Consider the following 22,734-nt stretch of genomic DNA (forward strand, 5'->3'; position numbering starts at 1 on the left):
TCTATTTATTCATTTAAGAATTTGTTGTTTGACCAGTGACAGATTAATCAAAAGTGATGCACAATCATCAGTCACTTCCAGTATTGTAATCATGAGAACACAGTTTCTTCATCTGGACACATTGTGATGGGCTCCATTTTCAACCACCAATCTTTTTTTATCATTTCCATTCAAGAAAAATGTTGTAACAAGGAAAAATAATTTAGTGAATTTGAAGAATGAGAATATGTGGCAAACACCATGAAATTTGGTTTCTGTATTAATATTTTACCACACTTCTGTATATTTGTGGTCAGTTATCAGTGATTACAAAGTAAAGAATTTGATGACATACAGTGGATATTTAAAATTCTTATACAGATCCAAAAATATATGTACAAAGAGAGCAAACATAATTGATTTTAATAACTTTTCGTTATCAACAGCCATGCTGTCTACAATCAGTGTATTATCTCTCACGTTGCTGTTATATGGAACAACAATTAGGTTAGACTCAGAAAAAAACCAAATATATAAAAACAGACTTCATTGGCCCACATGCTTGGTGGGAAAATACTTGATGATAAGATTATTATGGACTGCCCTTACCCTATACTGTATTAATATCCTGTTGTGACAGTAATATAAAATAAATTCTTTGACATTTTAACCATTTAATCATCATCATCATCATCATCATTTAAGACTGATTATGCCTTTCAGTGTTCAGTCTGGAGCATAGCCCCCCTTATAAAATTCCTCCATGATCCCCTATTCAGTGCTAACATTGGTGCCTCTTCTGATGTTTAACCTATTACTCCAAAATCATTCTTAACTGAATCCAGGTACCTTCTCCTTGGTCTGCCCTGACTCCTCCTACCCTCTACTGCTGAACCCATGAGTCTCTTGGGTAGCCTTGCTCCTCCAATGCGTGTAACATGACCCCACCTCTAAGCCTGTTCACCCTGACTGCTACATCTATAGAGTTCATCCCCAGTTTTTCTTTGATTTCCTCATTGTGGACACCCTCCTGCCATTGTTCCCATCTACTAGTACCTGCAATCATCCTAGCTACTTTCATATCCGTAACCTCAACCTTGTTGATAAGGTAACCTGAATCCACCCAGCTTTCGCTCCCATACAACAAAGTTGGTCGAAAGATTGAACGGTGCACAGATAACTTAGTCTTGGTACTGACTTCCTTCTTGCAGAAGAGAGTAGATCGTAGCTGAGCGCTCACTGCATTAGCTTTGCTACACCTCGCTTCCAGTTCTTTCACTATGTTGCCATCCTAAGTACTTGAAACCGTCCACCTGTTCTAACTTTGTTCCTCCTATTTGGCACTCAATCCGTTTATATTTCTTTCCCACTGACATTACTTTCGTTTTGGAGATGCTAATCTTCATACCATAGTCCTTAAATTTCTGATCTAGCTCTGAAATATTACTTTGCAAACTTTCAATCGAATCTGCCATCACAACTAAGTCATCCGCATATGCAAGACTGCTTATTTTGTGTTCACATATCTTAATCTCACCCAGTGGCACAGAAATCCAAGAGTTGTTTCCCGTTCCTGTTGGCCTCCATTTCCTCTCCAAATTTACCCATAACCTTTTCATATCCTTCTGTTCGAATTCCAATCCTGGCGTTAAAATCACCCATGAGCAGAACACTGTCCTTGTCCTTTACTCTAACAACTACATCACTCAGTACCTCATAATAAATATAATAATATGAACAACAGTGGAGACAGGTTGCAGCCTTGTCTTACCCCTGAAACTACTCTGAACCATGAACTCAATTTACCGTCAACTCTAACTGCTGCCTGACTACCCATGTAAAGACCTTTAATTGCTTGCAAAAGTTTGCCTCCCATTCCATAATCTCATAGAACAGACAATAACTTCCTCCTAGGAACCCGGTCATATGCCTTTTCTTGATCTGTAAAGCATAGATACAGTTCCCTGTTCCACTCATAACACTTCTCCATTATTTGCCGTAAGCTAAAGATCTGGTCCTGACAACCTCTAAGAGGCCTAAACCCACACTGATTTTCATCCAATTGGTCCTCAACTAATACTCGCACTTTCCTTTCAACAATACCTCAGAAGATTTTACCCACAACGCTGATTAAAGAGATACCTCTGTAGTTGTTACAATCTTTTCTGTTTCCATGTTTAAAGATTGGTGTGATTACTGCTTTTGTCCAGTCTGATGGAACGTGTCCCGACTCCCATGCCATTTCAATTATCCTGTGTAGCCATTTAAGACCTGACATTCCACTGTATTTGATGAGTTCCGACTTAATTTCATCCACCCCAGCTGCTTTATTGCACTGCAATCTATTGACCATTTTCTCCACTTCCTCAAATGTGATCCTATGTCCATCATCATTCCTATCCCATTCTACCTCGAAATCTGAAACATTACTGATCATATTTTCTCCTACATTGAGCAACTCTTCAAAATATTCCCTCCATCTGCCCAAGGCATCCACAGGATTCACCAGCAGTTTTCCTGACCTGTCCAAAATACTTGTCATTTCCTTCTTACCTCCCTTTTCAAGACTGCTAATTACACTCCAGAATGGTTTTCCAGCAGCTTGACCCATAGTCTCCAACCTGTTTCCAAAGTCTTCCCAAGATTTCTTCTTGGATGCTGCAATTATCTGTTTGGCTTTGTTTCTTTCTTCAACATAACTTTCTCTGTCTACCTGAGTTCTAGTATGTAGCCATTTTTGATATACCTTCTTTTTCCTTTCACATGCTGCCTTGACTGTGTCATTCCACCAAGCTGTTTGCTTCATCCTACTTTTACACACTACTGTTCCAACACATTCTTTAGCCACTTCTAGTACTGTGTCCCGGTACCTTGTCCATTCCTTTTCCAATGACTGTAATTGACTACATTCAACTAACTGGTACCTTTCTGAGATCGCTGTTATGTACTTGTGCCTGATTTCCTTATCCTGAAGTTTCTCCATTCTTATCCTCCTACATATGGACCTGACCTCCTGCACTTTCGGCCTGACAATCCCAATTTCACTGCAGATTAAATAATGATCAGTGTCATCAAAGAATCCCCTGAATACACGTGTGTCCCTCACAGCCTTCCTGAATTCCTGATCTGTTATTATATAGTCAATGACAGATCTGGTTCCCCTGCCTTCCCAAGTATACCGGTGAATGTTCTTATGTTTAAAAAAGGAGTTTGTGATTACTAAGCACATAGTGGCACAGAAATCCAAGAGTTGTTTCCCGTTCCTGTTGGCCCTCATTTCCTCTCCAAATTTACTCATAACCTTTTCATACCCTCTGTTCGAATTCCAATCCTGGCGTTAAAATCACCCATGAGCAGAACACTGTCCTTGTCCTTTACTCTAACAACCACATCACTCAGTGCCTCATAATAACTATCCATCTTATCTTGATCTGTCCCTTCACAATGCGAATATATTGACACAATCCTAATTGTCTTGCTAGACACTGTCAAATCTACCCACATCAGTCGTTCGTTTACATACCATTTAAAATAAAAATAAAAGGCAATATCTGTTCATTCTCAAGCATGTGTTCTTCATTTCAGGTGAAAGGTGCTGGCCTTCTTGATACTCGTGAAAACTGTTGGAAGTTCTTTGTGGATCGTGTGCGTCGTCAGCTGAAAGTAGTACTGTGCTTCTCCCCTGTGGGTTCAACTCTGAGAATACGTGCTAGGAAATTTCCAGCTATTATCAACTCCACATCAATTAACTGGTTCCATGAATGGCCTCAGGAAGCGTTAGTGTCTGTTTCTAAAAGATTCCTTGGAGAACTTGAACCTTTGCCCGTAAGTAGCAAACATGAGAAAATTATAGAATGTGTAGAGAAGTGAAGTTTAATTGCTTTCAGTTAAATGGATGATCGTAGTAACTAATTTTCATTTTTTCACAATTAAGAAATTGTAACAGATGGAAGCTATGACCAGAAGCTATTTACTTTTGTGTACCGCTCCTTTAATAATTTGATGTAAATGCCGTGTGACTTGACTGGGCCTCTCATTGGGTAGACCGTTCGCCGGGTGCAAGTCTTTTGATTTGACGCCACATTAGCGACTTGTGTGTCGGAGAAATAATTTGATATTGAAATGTCATTCAGTATTCTCAGCTGGAAATTCGAATGTGCAGTCACAATTTATATGAGTTTAGCACAGCAAACTCCACAATTGTGCAAAATACCGAGTGAGTCAATAATACTTTACTTGTCTTGGGTCACGACAATCTACTTGATGTTGAAGTTACATTGTCAATTCCTCCAGGACAGTTTTCAATGCTGTACAGTTTTAGTATAAATAGACTCTACTGTATTTGAAATAGAAACACTGATCTTGTAACTCAGTTGCATTTATTTCATTGGATGATTAATTTCTACCAAGTGTAACATCACACTACATAATTCAAGTTACTATTTTGTAATACTTTAATAAAAAATAGGAGCAAGTTCTTGAGTCACATTGTGAATGGTGCTGAAACGTGTGTTGTGCACTACACTTGAGAGAATAAACAGAATCCAGTGAGAGGCATCATTGAAACTCCCTGACGAAACCACAAAAATTCAAACAAGAACCATCACTGTGAGAAATCGTAGACATGGTGTTTTGGGCCTGGAAAGGCTTTCTTCTGTTAGACTTTTTACCAAGAGGAATGACAATAAATGCTGACAGATACTGTGAAACAGTATCAAAGCTTAGATGTGCTATTCAAAATTGCCAGTAGAGACTGCTTCTCCAGCGGTGGCATTCTGCTTCACAAAATTGCTCGACGTCACTCTGCGGCAAGAACAAAGACGCAACTCGACAAGTTTTATTGGGAATTGCTGGATCACCCAACACACAGCCCTGACTTAGCACCATCAGACTTTCATCTGTTTCCAAAACTGAAGGAATTGCTTGGTGGAAAGTGCTTGGAAACTGACGACATGTTGAAAGAAACTATCTTGTTTAACAGTCAGGTGGCAGAGTTTTTTGATGCTGGGATCCAAAAGCTTGTCCCATGACTTGACAAATGTTTAAATGTTCATGGTGACTATTTTGAAAAATGAAAAAAACGTGAATATTGTAGTTTGTGATACAATTTACATTCATAAATAGTTTCTCCTACTCCATTATAAATAGGTTCTTACTTTAAAAAGGACCCTCATAAAAACAGGACTTTTTAAGGATCCAAATAGCTGATTTGACAGATTTCTTATCCATAAATAAATATGGTAGCAGCATAGGCTTCTCTTACAGTACAGCACTGTAAAGAATACAAACAGAACTTAAGCTGAGTAAAAACTTTGCACAGAAGCTATATACTTATAAAGGGGGGGGGGGGGGGTTGTTTGGGGAAGGAGATCAGACAGCGAGGTCATCGGTCTCATCGGATTAGGGAAGGATGGGGAAGGAAATCGGCTGCGCCCTTTCAAAGGAACCATCCCGGCATTTGCCTGGAGCGATTTAGGGAAATCACGGAAAACCTAAATCAGGACAGCCGGACGCAGGATTGAACCGTCATCCTCCCGAATGCAAGTCCAGTATCTAGCCACTGCGCCACTTCGCTCGGTGTATACTTATAAGGAACTGATATACATAGCTGTTGTGTTGGAGAAAAGAAGAAGGAAGAGAGGTATTTAATATCCCATCAACAATGAGGTCATTAGAAATTGAAAACAAGTTTGAAATGTGTCAAAGGATGCGGGAGGAAATCAGCCTTGCCCTTTCAAAGATGGCATTTGCCTGGATCAATTTTTGAAAATCACAGTAAATCTAAACCTGAATGGCAGGTTGCAGATTTGAATTGTTATCCTCCCAAATATGAATCCAGTATGCTAACCACTGGAACACCTTGCTCGGTTGTTGCTGTTATGGAGAAGTGATGCCATAGAGAACGGAATAGTTTCACAAGTCAGATGACTGTGATGTCATTAGAGCTTGTACTGCCCATCAGGTTTACAGTCAAGTGAAGGAATAGCGAGACATGTTATATCACTGGATCTGATTATGGGCAGGTACTAGGTGTGCTATGAATTGCACACTCCATCTCCAAGGACACGCAACACTGAGTTTCTCACAGCATGCCTTGTCAAGGGGTATTTTGTGAGTACCTCAGTTCAAGTAAAACTGCCACCGTCAGTGGCAGCTGCTGTATCAATGATAGGAGGATGTGTTTGGTATTGCAGATTGTAACAGAAGAAACACAACCCACAGTGCAGCAAATCACTCACTGTTTCATTACTGGGGTGCAATAGTTGATGATAAGTGGTATCATCCACAGCCAGCTTCTTGTTATTGGGCTACAGAGATTATTACTGACATAGGATGATGGCTACTGGATGCTCTGATGTATGGAAAAAAAGTCCCCAAGTTCTAAAAGTCACAGTACACATTGGTGCTCGCTAATGTAGAGTGGCAGTATACCAAAAACCACATCACTTGATGCATGTCGCTCATCAACAGACCATCATTAATGCATGTGGGCCGGCCGGTGTGGTCGAGCGGTTCTAGGCGCTTCAGTCTGGAACCGCACGACCGCTACGGTCGCAGGTTCGAATCCTGCCTCGGGCATGGATGTGTGTGATGTCCTTAGGTTAGTTAGGTTTAAGTAGTTCCAAGTTCTAGGGGACTGATGACCTCAGATGTTAAGTCCCATAGTGCTCAGAGCCATTTGAACCATTTGAATGCACGAGACGAAATAGGCCCCTTACCATATGGGGCCTGCTTACACGAGACTAAATAGGCCCCTGATACAGCTCTCACTAGCAAGTGATACAGGAAAGTACTGTCCAGTTATGTGCGTATGTTTGTTGGCCTACAGCACATTGCATAAGATTTGAACCTGTTGCAAGACAGTGCACCACATTGTCATCTGCAAATTCTGTAAGAAAATTTTGAAAAACAGTCCATAGGCAGTCTCACTGGATCTCATCTAGGCTACCATTGAGCAAAATGAGCATGCTATATACACAGCTCCAACAAATATTCATGTCTTGTGGGTACTGGCTGAATGTCATTAAGTCACAGTGGTGTTCTGAAGTTCATGCCATATGGCTTTGTTACCACTGACATCTTCATGGAAAGGAGTGCTACACACTAGTTGAAAGGGATGTCTAATTCTGTTGACTATTAGTGTAAACATTCATATACGTCTTTTAAAAAAATATTGGTTCATATTTTCACATGTATAGATAGTTCAGCATACTGTCAGTGTAACAGCATTCAGACTAGTTTGAAAAGTGGTGTCCTGAGTGTGAGTGATCAAGGGGTAAGTGTGCATATTTTTTCACGCAATGTAGCCTGGACCTGCTGAAAAATTTTATATGATACTTATTGCCATTTTTATGTTGCAAGCTTGTGATAATGTTACCAACTTTCTGGGATGATGGTGAATGGTAAATGTATCAATTTGAGGTATGAGCCCATGGTCTGGAAACGACGGAGTTGCAAGTTATAAGTGAAAATCATTCGGATACCTCTAACAGTGGAATATGTGTGCTGGTAGTGTTTTTGCTAATATTGTTGGGTAGGCAACTTTCAGAGGTGGTAGTATGGGCCAAAACAAGAAAAATAAGTCTAGTAAAGATGCAGGCCTTAAGAGCTATGAGCACTTGTTCATCTTAGATACTGTTAAACGCATCTGTTCTACTGCAAGCTCTTTGGTTTCCATGTTTCTGGAGGAGATACTGTGAACCAATACAAGGAAAAAAGTCCAGTAAATATGAGCTCTAAAATGCAAACCTTAAGGGCCGTGAGCACCTGTTCATCTTTGCTAGTGTGAAACACATCTCTTCTACTGAACAAGTGACCATAGGTCTTAAGATATTCATTTTACAGCCCATATTTAATGGACACTTTTTTCTTGTTTTGATCCATGTTACTTTCTCCAAAAGTATGGAAGCTGAAGAACTTGCAGTAGAAGAGATGTGTTTCACAGTATCAAAGATGAACAAGCGCTTGTTGCTCTTAAGGTATGCATTTTAGAGCCCATGTTTACTAGACTTTTACTGAGCGAGGTGGCGCAGTGGTTAGCACACTGGACTCGCATTCGGGAGGACGACAGTTCAATCCCGTCTTCAGCCATCCTGATTTAGGTTTTCCGTGATTTCCCTAAATCGTTTCAGACAAATGCCGGAATGATTCCTTTGAAAGGGTACGGCCGATTACCTTCCCAATCCTTCCCTAACCCGAGCTTGCGCTCCGTCTCTAATGACCTCGTTGTCGACGGGACGTTAAACACTAACCACCACCACCACCACCACCACTAGACTTTTTTTCTTGTTTTGGCGCACACTACCAACTCTGAAATTTGCCTATCCTAAAATCTTAGCAGTAAATGGTAGTGATACATGTATTCCACTGTCATAGGTATCAGAATGATTTTCTTTATAAATTTTGACTCGGTCATTTCCAGACCAGGGTCTTGAACTCAAATTGATGGATTTACCCTTCTCCATCACCCCTGAAAGTTTATAAAATAACCAGGGTATCACCCTATACTCACACTCTTTAAATCAATTAGTATGTAAGTAAAACTACCTCAGCACCACAGTTTTTTACAAGGCACAGTCCTATTGGAGGTGCTAACCTATTGCCTTCTTCTAATTTATCACATGATTTACAATCCAGTTGTATGGAGCCTTCTATTTAACGTGTGATACAAACTGTGCTACAGTTTGGCATTTTAGCATTTACTAAGTATTGTGAGAGTGGAAGAAGTGGTAACTGACAGAAAAAGTTGTAAGACCAACTACAGATTGAACTTTAAACCTCTGAATTTTTAGTCTTGATACAACAATTAAACCACAGAGCCACACGATTAATTTGTGAATATGCTTGATTAATTTAACTCCTTTAACTCACATCCATTTTTAACATTTCTCTTGATTTATTCATTTTTAGCAAGAATTCCTAGAGTCTGCAGCCAGGTTCATGGCTTATGTGCACACATCTGTGAACTCTATGTCACGGGTGTACCTGCAGAATGAGCGGCGATATAACTATACAACTCCTAAGTCATTCTTAGAACAAATTAGCCTTTATGGCAAACTCCTCTGTCAAAAAAGTGCTGAACTTCATGGAAAGGTAGAACGTCTTGAGAATGGACTGGAAAAACTGAAGAGCACTGCTGAGCAGGCAAGTATACGATCTGTGTGTACAGTAAATAACAGAATATGGAAAAAGACAACCTTTGCATTAAATTTGAAGTTTTATGTAATATTTGTGCACTTAATTTAACAACCAACTCCTTATTACTGCTAACATTTGTTACGGTCTTTGATAATGTTCCCTTTGACTAGTTCTTTTATTGGTATCATTCAACATGGATTTAAAAAAAAAAAATATTTATTACTGATTGTAATATCCTAGGTTGATGATCTGAAAGCCAAGTTAGCTGTTCAGGAAATAGAGCTGAAACAAAAGAATGAGGCAGCAGATGCACTGATTGAAGTTGTAAGAGTAGAGACTGAAAAAGTGTCAACAGAAAAAGCAGTTGGTGAGTAAAAAAAATTAACTCTTAGAGATTGATTTGTAGATATAGACTTTCTTTTAAAAAAAATTGTTGTTGGAACATACTGTATATGTATTCAAAACACAGATGCCAGTTTGTCAAAAGGCATAACAGTAGAACCTTAGATTCCATCCTGAAAATCAGACTGTAGTACTGTGTTGTGAATGTCCAAATTCTAAAAAGAATGCACACCAACAGTGCTGAAGCCACTGTTGCTGGAAAACAGCTGATATTGTGGAACATTGTCGCCATGTGAGTGATCCTGGCTCCCTAATCAGTTGCTATACTCTGGTTCAAGACACTATGGAGCTTCTCATATAAGCACCAGAAAAACAAAAGAGATCTAACAACACTTTTCAACTTTTATTTCTGCAATAACAAATTCAGTTTTTGGCATTTTTTCGCCAGAATTGTACTTTTGACAATAGTGTACTACACTTTGCTGAAAAAGAGAGAGAGAGAGAGAGAGAACCACATTTATATTATAGATCTAGCACTATGTGTCATTGTAAGACAGAAGACAAGAAAACTATAGGGATCGCAGAAGACAAGGTGTTGTAGGAGCATGATAATAACATTTAAATCTGGCATCCTGTATTTTCAAAGTGACAACAAAGTTATTGCGGTAATCCTTATTTCATGAAAATCAGAATGTATATAAAGTATCTTTTCTGGGTGTACAATCATCCTTTCAAATAATTCAGTTTCCACCAACACAACAGGAGTAACATAAAGTGTACAAATTCCCAGTCTTAGTAGCCTCATGTATGAACGTCGATAACAATGTAAATTAAAGTGAATGGTATACAAGGATAAAATGTTAAGTAAGAAAATGCGTTTTGAAACTCACCAACATATGTTTTGTTTTAACAATGATATAAAAAGTGCATGACACTGTTGTAACATACACCAATAACAGATAAACTTATCATCACAAGCATAAGATAAGTAAAAACCACAAGTCCTAAGTATCACAATCATAAGATAAGTAAAAATTACAAGTCGTAATCTTCATATTAGAAAATAGGAAAATATGCTAACACAGATAATGTCAGCAATCAGGAGTAATACAAAGGGTACAACTAATGAATCTTACTAGTCTCACATGTGAGAGCCTATAAAAATGTAAATGAAAGTGAATGGTATATGAAGATAAAAAGATTAAGTAAGAAAAATGTCCAATGTACCTTTGAGAGAATGCGCTGAATTAATTAGGAAGAACATTCTATAACATGGTTAACTTAGCATCCCACAAATTACAAAAGTAGTTCAATTATTGACTAGTGTTAGCCCATCACTATTTCTCATTCAGTGGTGAATTTTTCAAACAACTCAAGGGGCTGGCAGTGGGTTGCTGTCTTGCAGGCATCCAGGCTGATATCTTTCTAGATGATATTGAACATAAAATACTGAATAATAATTCTGCCATTGTTAAAAGCTTGTATGCTACAGAAGATACATAGATTATATGATCATTTTATTACATGGTGATACCAGTGATGTACATAATTTACACCGGATCTTCAGGAACATGCATCATTCATTGAAGTTTACACCAAAACAGAGACAGATAATGGGCTCTTTTTCTTAAATTTGAGAACTGCAAAATGTAATGGTACACAACCATTCAACATATTCAGGAAAGAAATAACTGTGGATGTTATTATCAATAGTAACAGATGTCATCCAGTATCTTACAAGCATGCTTTTCTACACAGTGTTACAGATATAGTTATCAGACTTCCTCTGTCAGAACAATGTGTAGTGGTACACTTTAAAGTATGTAGCTTTGAAGAACAGGTATGATCCACAGTTAATAGATAAACTATAGAGCAAAAAATCAAAGCCCAAAGACAAGACTGAAAAATATGAAATTACTTCAGAAGAAGTTATTGCAGAACCAGTACCTAAGTATGTTGTTTGCTGTATTTTGGCAATGTCTCAGATAAGATAAAACAAATTTTTAATAGAAGCAATATTACTTTGGCATTTCAGACTGAGAGGGGGTTAGGGATGAAAATGTAACATCATACTGAACAAGGATCTATTTTTTACCAATCTGGTATTTACAGTATGAATTGCTTACAGTTAAGATTTATATTGGCCTAATAGGTAGAAAATTATGAACAAGGTTTAAAGGGCACACATATCTGAGCAATTCATCTGCATTAGGTATGCATCTAAAACCATGCCATCACACCACACGGAACATCTCTGATCAAATTCAGTTGTTACATTGTGAATATAATAGTGTTATCATGAACTTATTGGGAGAAACTGAAATATTTGCAGAGATGATTGTACACCCATAAAGAATACTAAATGAATGAACTGATTTAAAAATTAAACATTATCTCAACAACTTTATTGACATCTTTAAGAATATAGGATGCAAGGGTTTGTTTACGAGGACAGAATCTTGTAATCTTCCATTCCAGCAGCTTTTCTTCTTTCTGTTTTGTGTTGACAACAGGGTTATATAGTAGTATAAATTGTTCTCATATTTATGTTGTTATTGTTGCTTCCTGAATATGATAGCTGATCATAACTGTGTTAGCATATTTTTCTATTTTAGAATTTGAAGATTGGGAATTGTGATTTTTTACTTACCTTATGCTTGTGATGACTACACCTTACAGTTTTTACTCATCTTATGCTTGTGATGGCAAATCATATGTTGTTAGTGTGCAGCATAATTTTTTTATTATTGTTAAAATTTAAGTTGGTGAGTTTCACAGCTCAGTTTTCTTACTTAATATTTTACCCTTGCACACCATTCACTTTTACTTTCATTTTTATGGATAGTTACATGTGAGGGTAGTAAGACTGATAAGTTGTATCTTTTGTATTACTCCATGTGCTATAGATGTGTTGGAGGAAACTGAATTATTCACAAGGATGATTGTAAACCCATAAAGGATACTTGATGTATATACTGGTTTTAATGAAATAATAATTACCTTAATAATGTGTTGTAACTTCGAAGGCATAGTATGCCAGATGTAAATGTAATTTTCATGCTTGTGATGACACATAGGGGTAGATCTTTAATATAAATGTGGTTAAATCTTTATTCCTTTTCGTTGCTTCTGAGGTAGATTTCTGTTAGCTATGTCAGCATGCCCCCTATTTTACATACAGGTGATTATGACCTGCATTTTCTACTTACTATATGATGTGTTGACATATTGTTCCTGATGTTAGCTATAATAATTACAACTATGTCACCCATTTTGTATATTGTTATAACAACAGTGGTTAGTTTTTTCTTCTCTTTTTTCTCTTACTTAACACTTTACCTAGCACACTTCTTAGAGTCTCACTGTATATGTGGATAAATTGGTGTACAAGTAAATGCAAAGGGTACTGCTTGTACTGTTTGTGTTTAGTTTATGTTTGTAAGATGTTTGTTCTTAATTATCAGTTGTATTGCCCAAACCAAGCTTTCGTGCAAAAATAAAATAAAATAAGCCCTGACTTCTATTTTAAACTTTTACTTAAGATGCATCATAGTATTTTATATAAATGTGTTTTACATTTTAACCTTGTAATCTTTGATGTCTTCAAGCATGTTCAATGTTTGTAGTATCTTTGTACTCCATGGTGTTGGACCATGACATTGTGATTATATGTAATTCTGTTATTGATTATACTGAGCCTATTTAATGCCTTCATTTGTAGGGATTAGTACCTGCATTTCACACAGTTATTGTGTTCAGAATTGTTCTGCTTAACTCTAATTATGTAACTCAAATTTTAAAGAATGTATGATGTTAAATGTTTATAAAATTATGGAGGGATCAATGGTGACAAGCAAGATGTGTGGTAGGAGTGAGTGGGCACAGATTTCAGATGATACAGGAAATGGTTTATGTCTTTAATGTAGGAAGATAGTCTTTATACTGCTGGTTGCAGGTTTTGATCAACTAAGGCGGATATACGATTGGTGGATGCCCAGAAGCCAGCAACTATGGGACACCACTGTGATTGTGTTTGTGGAAGAACCTTCTAGTAAGCAACAGTACTTACATTTTGGCAGTTGCCATTCTTTCCAAGTTAAACGTTTCCTTCCATACACCCTTGGCATTCAAGACAAAAGTACCTCAAAGGTGGTAAAAAATTCTAGAAAACTGCAAGGTATCTTTAATATAGGATGCTTTTCAGATGCTTGCTCACATGTCTGACCACCTGTGGAGCACTGTCCAGCCAGATAAAGATATCCATTTATGGGCTGACTGTAACTGCTGCCATCAACAAATCTGACATGGTTCATAGGTCCACTAGTGGTAACAGAAAACCATAGAAAGTTGGTGAGCTAAGACAGAAGAAGAAAGACCACCTTCACACTTAAAAAAAAATTGGAGTAACTGACTTCCAATGGCAGAAATGACCAGGAAAAGAGACCGGAGGAGGGTATGACAACAATACCCTCATTTACACATCACCTTTATATTGTGTAAATTATAATGTTGTCAAAGTAGTGAGATGTTGTTGTTATTATATGAATTAAATTATATAACACAAATAATACTAAACTTTGTGGACAAATGCTTTTCAAATTATATATTTCTCTGACCTGCAATTGCTACTGAAGTTGTGCCAAAACTGCTTTAAACAAATTATTGGTTTGTTAAAAATTGTATATTTTATTATTATTGTTATAATCATAGGTGTTAGTGAGACATTAAGAGTATGTAGGTGGGACAGCAATTTAATTTTAGGAAAGGGGAGGGAGGAGAGAGGATGTAGCAAACTGTTACACACCCTATCGTCCACAGAACGGAAGCCTGAATCCACACTGTATGCAGAAAATAACTACCAGTTCTTAAACACTTAAAATAGAGAGTTTCTGTTCCCTTCCAGTTACATAGTTTGCTCTCTCTCTCTCTCTCTCTCTCTCTCTCTCTCTCTCTCTTTCTTTCTTTCTTTCAGCTCGTACAGGAAGTAAAGAGGGAAGGAAGATTATGGTTTACATTCCGTCTACATGGAGTTTTCAGAACAGTTACATTTTATTTCATGAGGCCATGATACTCACTGAATGAAAAGCCAGTTTCTCTTACACTTTAAGAGCCAATTTTTGTCAATTGCATGTTCTTGTAGTGCAGAATGGACAGTGGCACATAGTTTGTAATAATGAGACCACCCATGTACATCATGTGTTGCAGCAAGTGTCACTCCACATAATAGTATGCAATGAAGATGTAATACAGCAGATATGTAACACCATAATTGCCAAGTATTTTAAGCCTTCCCACACATCTTGGGGATAGAGACAATCTACATTTAGCAAAAAGACAACAGCTTTGGTCAATATAATAGGAATTTCATCCTTAACCTGAAGTAAAATGAAATATAAAACCAACAATAAAAATAACACACAGAAAAATACATTAATCCATGCATTATCACTATGACTCACTTTGTTGTAGTGATGCATATGTTTCTGTCACAAACAAGCAACTGGTCTCAGTGTTATATGCAAAAACACTATTGGAGCTTACTTGTCAAAGACATAGGCTGCCACCAGAGGAGATTATTGCAAGCAGTAGTAATTATCTGTACTGTAATATTGTTATGTAGAGTGGTCACTCTTCTTGCAGTGTGATTTCAGGTTAACATGTGAGTGGTTTTGAGGGTGGATGGCTGTTGGTCGGCATGTGGTTGTCACTACAGTTAAAAATATGACAGTTTTGGCAAAAATGTGATCTTAGAAGAAAAGTTGTACTTCTGCATCAAAAGAGGTGCAAATTGAGAGATAATGTTGATTCACAGCCTGCTTTACTTTATATTTGAAATAGTTAGAAATCAACATTGTATTTAAGATATGGAAAGCTGCTACTCCTTAAGGTCACAGTTTACCATTTGTAATATTCACCTCATGTTTGTCTTTTTGTATCTAATGTTAAATCACCTGTATGCTGTAAACGTAAAATTTGTTGTGCTGTTGTTGTTCCCCCTGCTGTTGTGGTATGGATGTTTGTATGGAGAACTACATTTGTATCAACATTTCTATTGGCTTCTCGTTTAATAATGCTCCATTCTGTATTAGCATTATTCTTGGAATGAAAAAAGTTTTAGATGTATGTAGGGCATTTTCAAAAGAACACACACATAATTTTTGATATAATAACTACTGTACATTTTCAGCCGATGAGGAGGAGCAAAAAGTTGCATGTATCGCAGAAGAGGTGACCAAAAAACAGCAGGACTGTGAAGAAGATTTGGCTAAAGCTGAGCCAGCCCTTACAGCTGCACAAGAGGCTCTTAACACTCTGAATAAGGTAAGAAGTTCAGTAATGGGGCTGTAATTTGTTTCTTAAGCTATTGAAATAGTATGTGTTGTTTCTGTTGGATTTTATATGTTCACAGTACTTTGCAGATTATTAACTGCCTTTCTCAAAAGACAAAAACTTCCACGTAAAAGGTGAGGTACAGATGAGACCTACAAGTTCATTATTGAATTGAGGCAGTGCTGTACAATGTCAGAAGAGTTCTGATGGTGGGCTTGCGAGGTAGATTTGGTGCAGGCAGAGTATATTAAAAAATGCATTCTACCTTCACCAAATCTTCCTCACAATTCTGCTGTCAGTCACAGACCTTCATAGTGGGTACTCTCACATGTGAGCTTAACAATTTGTCAACAATAAATTAAGTAACATGCATAAAAAAGTCCAATTTTGTAATTCAAAATCATTATATGAAACTATGAAAGAAGTGGCTGTGATTTGTGTAATTGTGGAAAGAACAACGTGTGTTCAGTTGTTGGAAAGTATTCTATATTGTGATACATGTAGACTCTGGATCTATATCTAAACAAAAGTGAATATATTTTTATAAGTAAAAAAAAGTGAACACATTTTTGTAAATAAAATTGTAACAATCCGTTAAGACATGAAATATTGTAATGGGAAGTCTAGGATGTAATATAAATGTCTACATGAGAATGAATCTCTGTGCATCTAATAGAGGATGCAATGAGCAATACACACACACACACAACACTGTTGGATATCACTTTCAGAGGGTGAAAGAGACTAATGGAGAGCATATCCCACAAGGGATATACAGACATAGGCAAAGTCCTGGGCAGAGTAAATGGCAGGGTTGTTTCATTTTTGGGTGGTATTGCATTATGTAGAAGATGCTCCTTTGTTGGAGGCATAAGGAGTGTTGGGTGAACATAGAGAGAAAATGTGCTTTTGCAATCAGTTGGAAGGAGAGTGACAGTCTGCAAAGAATGTCAGTATACTTGGAGAGGGACAGCTTGTCACTGCAGAACTGTCATCTGCATGTGATATCACTGTATGGGAGGGACTTTTTGGTAGAACAGTTCTTATAGAAACACACAAAAAGGTGTTATTCAGCATCAAGAAAGGTAGCCAGCTGAGCTGAGGAGGATTAATTGAAATGAATGGCAAAGGAGTAATCATGGTGTTTCCTCTCACTGATTTTAGATCACATAGATGTTGTCAGTGAATCTGAATCAGATGAGGGATTTAGGGTTCTGAATATGCTGTGGTCACTGAAAGAATCTTTTACATGTTGAATGAATGGCATGAAACAGGGTAGTGTCATGATAATAGTTAAAGCAGTACTATTTGTAAGGTTTGTGTTCAAAGAAGAAGAAACTATGGGTGAGGAATAAGGAAGGAACTGGTGGCTTTGGACTCAAACAATTGTTGAGGGAAGTTATGCTTGATGGTATAGAGACCATGTGCAATGGAGATGTTAGTGTAAAGGAATGGATTTTCCATTGTTGAATTTTTTTGATATGTGATCATTTTTGAAAAATGTAATCAATGTTCCAATAAACAACTGTAGGAAAAGTCCTGCTCATTAGATTTTAATGTGTAAACACTGGCCAACATAATAAAACCAAGTGTTTTAATCTTTTGGACAAGATCTTCTTCACCCAAAGAAAAGAGGGAAAGAATGTGGAGTGTCTGGGGTCAGGGGTTAGAAGGGACAGCATTTCGCTTTAGAACAAGTTACCAAGTGGGAAATTCTGAGGTACTGGTGTTTATATGAAGAATTAAATTTCCCACTCTTGATGTGTGAAGTATTTAGGGCACTGGAATGCTGTTGTATAGCATGCCCTTCAGCATAATATTTCACACTGTGAGTCTACTGAGAGACTCTCTGTCTGTGTACCATCTTTCCATTCAGGTATATGACCATTACGAAGATACAGAAAGCTGGATGAGGTCAGTTGGTATCTGGTACACATAATAATCTCATAGCTCTCTCTTTCATAAATAGGCTCTTTGGTGTGATTAAAGCTTATGTAGGTAATTGTCATAGGCTACACAGGACCAGTCTTATAGAGGATAAAGCCACAAGAATAAGCACACCCTTTAATAACAGCCTCAGTTTGTGAAGAAGAGAGACTGCCACATACAGCTGAAACCACTCATTGATGATTAGATCGCTAGTACTACCAGATTGTGAGGTGGATAGTTGCTCTGTTTTACTCACTGTTTCAAAATCCTCAGGCATTTGCTGTGGGATTAAGATTGGGTGATATTGTGGGCCACTCACGGTGTAGTAGAGTGCCTGAGTGTTTGTCAAAGGAGGAACGTATGTATGCAGTTTTATGAACATGACTGTCATCTTCTTGGAAGATGGGAGTGTTCATAGCACACTCACCATTAAAATGTAGATGAAAGGTCCACTTACTCACAAAAAATATTGAAATAAACATCGTGGTTCATGTTCACAGAAATCTAAATGAGTAGGCACATGTCACGGTAGGACCTCCTCAAACCTGAACCATACACTACAGGGTAAATTCTGCATTGGGCAGTTGGTGCACTCGACACCTTTCATCATTTGAAGAGAGGCTAAATTGCTCTTCGTCGGACTGCATTACTTGCCTCCAATTAGCTGCTATCCAGTTTCTGTGTTGTCTGGGTCATTTGAGAGGTTCAGCTTTCTTGTGGCACTTTGAGAAATGGTCTCTTGCATGGTACATGACTTCTGATGTACATTGTGTGCAGTTTCCTTTGCACTGTTAGCTCAAAAACTGTCCAAGATGGTTCTGCATCACTAACAGCAAATTTCCTGATGGCTCTATGACCAATTATCATTCATTTGTCGCTGGTACAAGTCATTTAGGATCATTTTTACAACACTGTCGATACTTCCACATTACATGGCTTTGAGTACCTCATAGATGTGTTGGATGATCCGCATTGATTTTCCAAGAAATCTAGCTACGTTATTCACAGTGTTGTCATGGGAATATCAAAATGTGATCACTCCTTTCTGTCATGTTTTCATGTCTCCATGTTGAACCATTTTACTGCATTGGTCTCATAAAACCATCTGGCACATGACATACCACTTCACTACCATGGTGTTGGTCAGCAATGGAGAGTAACATGACTGTCTGGTACCAATTCTACCCCACTTACAGCATTAAACTGAGAATATTTTGTCGATGGAGATTGTGAAATGGGTAGAGTTCTGTTGACAATTCTGTAAGTTATGAGATCTTGTCATCCTTGTAAATTCCATCATTACTGTCATCCGTTATGATGCAGTGTCATTGTGCAATAATCCCAAGATATCAGAGATTCTCACCGGGACATGCTGAAAACTGCTGTCATTGAAATGTTATGTTAGTAGACTTTCACAGCAACAACACATCATGTTTCAAGCTATATAAGCTTTTTGCATTTTTTTCATGGTTAACTTGAAGCATAGCTCTGTGAGAAAGCATCACTTTGCATAGTAAAAAAAGAACTGAAGCCTAAATATTCACTGGTCATCGACAAAACATGCTTAATCAAATATGAATCCATTTTTTAATTTTTGTGAACAATTGAAAGCCCAGCATGGAGTAACAATGATACTATGAAAAGGATAGATTGCTGCTTGCCATATAGAGGAGACACTGACCCACAGACAGGCACAACAAAAAGACAACTAAATATTTTAGCTTTTGACCAAAAGGCTTTCTTCTCAAGAAGAAAACACACACACATTTGCAGAATCACAAATCACATAGATGTGTGTGAATTATGCTTACGTGTGTGTTTCAGAAGGAGGCCTTTTGGCAAGAAGCTAAAATGTATAGCAATCTTTTCGGTAATTCTGTCTGTGACTCAACTCCTCCTCTGTATGGTAAGTAACAACCTATCCTTTTCATAATATTATTTATATTTTTTAATTACTGGTAATGAAACTGTACTTTTGTACAAATGACAAATTCACAGCCATATTACAAATGTAATATGTTTGTAGTGATGCTGGATTTGATCATAATATATGAACATATCTGTTGGTACCAGGCACACATGAGGGCAGGTGACAATGTTGCATGTACAAATATTATAAAATCTGTGCTGCACCAACTAGAAGTGGCTTATTTTCTTCCTTCATCGAGGTAGTATGCTTGTTACTCCTTAACACTGAAGTGTTTGGAGATAGCCGAATATTAACACAATGTCTACCTTTTATTCTGAAAAGATACACTGTTCCCATGGATGAATAACATGACTAAAAAGTCATCCATGAAAGTTAACTATCAAATGAATGCATTAAATTTAATGTTGCGATATTGGCACCCAAGTATGAATTGGTGTGAAACATCAATAAAAAAAATTTTGATCGAGTACCTGGTGAGATAACCACCTTCTGGTCGATCAATACAGTGATGATAAGTGATGACATATCTACATAACCTGTAGAGTTTTTAAACTCATTAGAGCTTTCAGGGTGCATCCCATAAGTTGGAGCTGAAGGTGGGTGTGCTTGTCATACTGATGCATAACCTGGGTGCACCTGGCATGGTGTGCAGACCAACATCATCACTGACAGAACCAAAGGAGGGACTTTATTGATACCACGAATTCCTATCATCTCAACAAACTTGCCTTTCTAGTTCAAACACTTGCAGTTTCCCTTGTAAATGGCCTTCTTGATCACTATAAATAAGGGTCAAGGACAAACGTCAAAAGTGGCAGGTATTCATCTGGGCACATCATGTTTTTCACATGATCAGCTCTTCATTGGTTCCCACATGTATCAAGAGTGAGAAATCTCTACATACACACAGAGAACAAGAAGTCTCAGAGCATTGTTTAAAGAGATGTATTACAGTACATTTCTGGCTCTCCATACACAGCAAGACAATTATGACCTTTACCATGCTAGGCTTGCCGGAAACAGTCATGTGGTTATTTACTCCCTTTCCTGGCACAATTTGTAATTTGCTACCTTGTCATCTAAAATTTCTTCCCTTAAGTAAACGAGTAAGTTGTGAGCAACATGTATTCTGTCAGCTACAACCCCCCACCCCACCCCTCTCCCCCTTCTGACGCCACAGGTTTACTGGGCCACAAGTGGCTTTCACCTCAGTACCTCCAAGAGATAACTTTTGTGATGGCACTTACACATGGTTGGTGAGTTTTGGCATTAACATTTCTTTATAAATAAATGTTAAGCACGGGTAACACCACAGGATGCAGCTATTAGGAAATATTACTGAAGGAGGATATAGTAGCTAGATAGTATTAGTTTCTGTATGTGAAAGATATCCTATTTGTACCACCTTAGTTTTGTGCTTCCATGGTTTTCCCAGATAGTTTTTATTCTTTCTTCATTAATGAGGACACAACTCTATAAATAAACTAGATCAACTATCTGGTGCTGTTACAGTAAAAATTGGCACCTTCACATTTTGTACCATTAATTTACAGGGTGTTTCAAAAATGACCGGTATATTTGAAACGGCAATAAAAACTAAACGAGCAGCGATAGAAATACACCGTTTGTTGCAATATGTTTGGGACAACAGTACATTTTCAGGCAGACAAACTTTCGAAATTACGGTAGTTACAATTTTCAACAACAGATAGCGCTGCGGTCTGGGAAACTCTATAGTACGATATTTTCCACATATCCACCATGCGTAGCAATAATATGGCGTAGTCTCTGAATGAAATTACCCGAAACCTTTGACAACGTGTCTGGCGGAATGGTTTCACATGCAGATGAGATGTACTGCTTCAGCTGTTCAATTGTTTCTGGATTCTGGCGGTACACCTGGTCTTTCAAGTGTCCCCACAGAAAGAAGTCACAGGGGTTCATGTCTGGCGAATAGGGAGGCCAATCCACGCCGCCTCCTGTATGTTTCGGATAGCCCAAAGCAATCACACGATCATCGAAATATTCATTCAGGAAATTAAAGACGTCGGCCGTGCGATGTGGCCGGGCACCATCTTGCATAAACCACGAGGTGTTCGCAGTGTCGTCTAAGGCAGTTTGTACCGCCACAAATTCACGAAGAATGTCCAGATAGCGTGATGCAGTAATCATTTCGGATCTGAAAAATGGGCCAATGATTCCTTTGGAAGAAATGGCGGCCCAGACCAGTACTTTTTGAGGATGCAGGGACGATGGGACTGCAACATGGGGCTTTTCGGTTCCCCATATGCACCAGTTCTGTTTATTGACAAAGCCGTCCAGGTAAAAATAAGCTTCGTCAGTAAACCAAATGCTGCCCACATGCATATCGCCGTCATCAATCCTGTGCACTATATCATTAGTGAATGTCTCTCGTGCAGCAATGGTAGCGGCGCTGAGAGGTTGCCGCGTTTCAATTTTGTATGGATAGAGGTGTAAACTCTGGCGCATGAGACGATACGTGGACGTTGGCGTAATTTGGACCGCAGCTGCAACATGGCGAACGGAAACCCGAGGCCGCTGTTGGATCACCTGCTGCACTAGCTGCGCGTTGCCCTCTGTGGTTGCCGTACGCGGTCGCCCTACCTTTCCAGCACGTTCATCCGTCACGTTCCCAGTCCGTTGAAATTTTTCAAACAGATCCTTTATTGTATCGCTTTTCGGCCCTTTGGTTACATTAAACCTCCATTGAAAACTTCGTCTTGTTGCAACAACACTGTGTTCTAGGCGGTGGAATTCCAACACCAGAAAAATCCTCTGTTCTAAGGAATAAACCATGTTGTCTACAGCACACTTGCACGTTGTGAACAGCACACGCTTACAGCAGAAAGACGACGTACAGAATGGCGCACCCACAGACTGCGTTGGCTTATATATCTTTCACATCACTTGCAGCGCCATCTGTTGTTGAAAATTGTAACTACTGTAATTTCGAAAGTTTGTCCGCCTGAAAATGTACTGTCATCCCAAGCATATTGCAACAAACGGTGTATTTCTATTGCTGCTCGTTTAGTTTTTATTGCCGTTTCAAATATACCGGTCATTTT

At 38.2% G+C, this 22,734-nt stretch overlaps 1 protein-coding gene across 1 annotated transcript in view; it reads left to right on the plus strand.

The window, feature by feature from the left end:
- The window catches only part of LOC126252221 (dynein beta chain, ciliary), a 769,797-nt gene that overhangs the window by 541,617 nt on the left and 205,446 nt on the right, over positions 1–22,734 (plus strand). Inside the window, exons 54-57 of the mRNA XM_049953092.1 lie at positions 3,565–3,804; positions 8,890–9,123; positions 9,358–9,484; positions 15,647–15,780. Of these exons, the coding sequence (XP_049809049.1) occupies positions 3,565–3,804; positions 8,890–9,123; positions 9,358–9,484; positions 15,647–15,780 (735 nt within the window). The remainder of the gene's footprint in view (positions 1–3,564; positions 3,805–8,889; positions 9,124–9,357; positions 9,485–15,646; positions 15,781–22,734) is intronic.

Source organism: Schistocerca nitens, chromosome 4, assembly GCF_023898315.1.
Source record: "Schistocerca nitens isolate TAMUIC-IGC-003100 chromosome 4, iqSchNite1.1, whole genome shotgun sequence".
NCBI classification, from domain to species: domain Eukaryota; kingdom Metazoa; phylum Arthropoda; class Insecta; order Orthoptera; family Acrididae; genus Schistocerca; species Schistocerca nitens.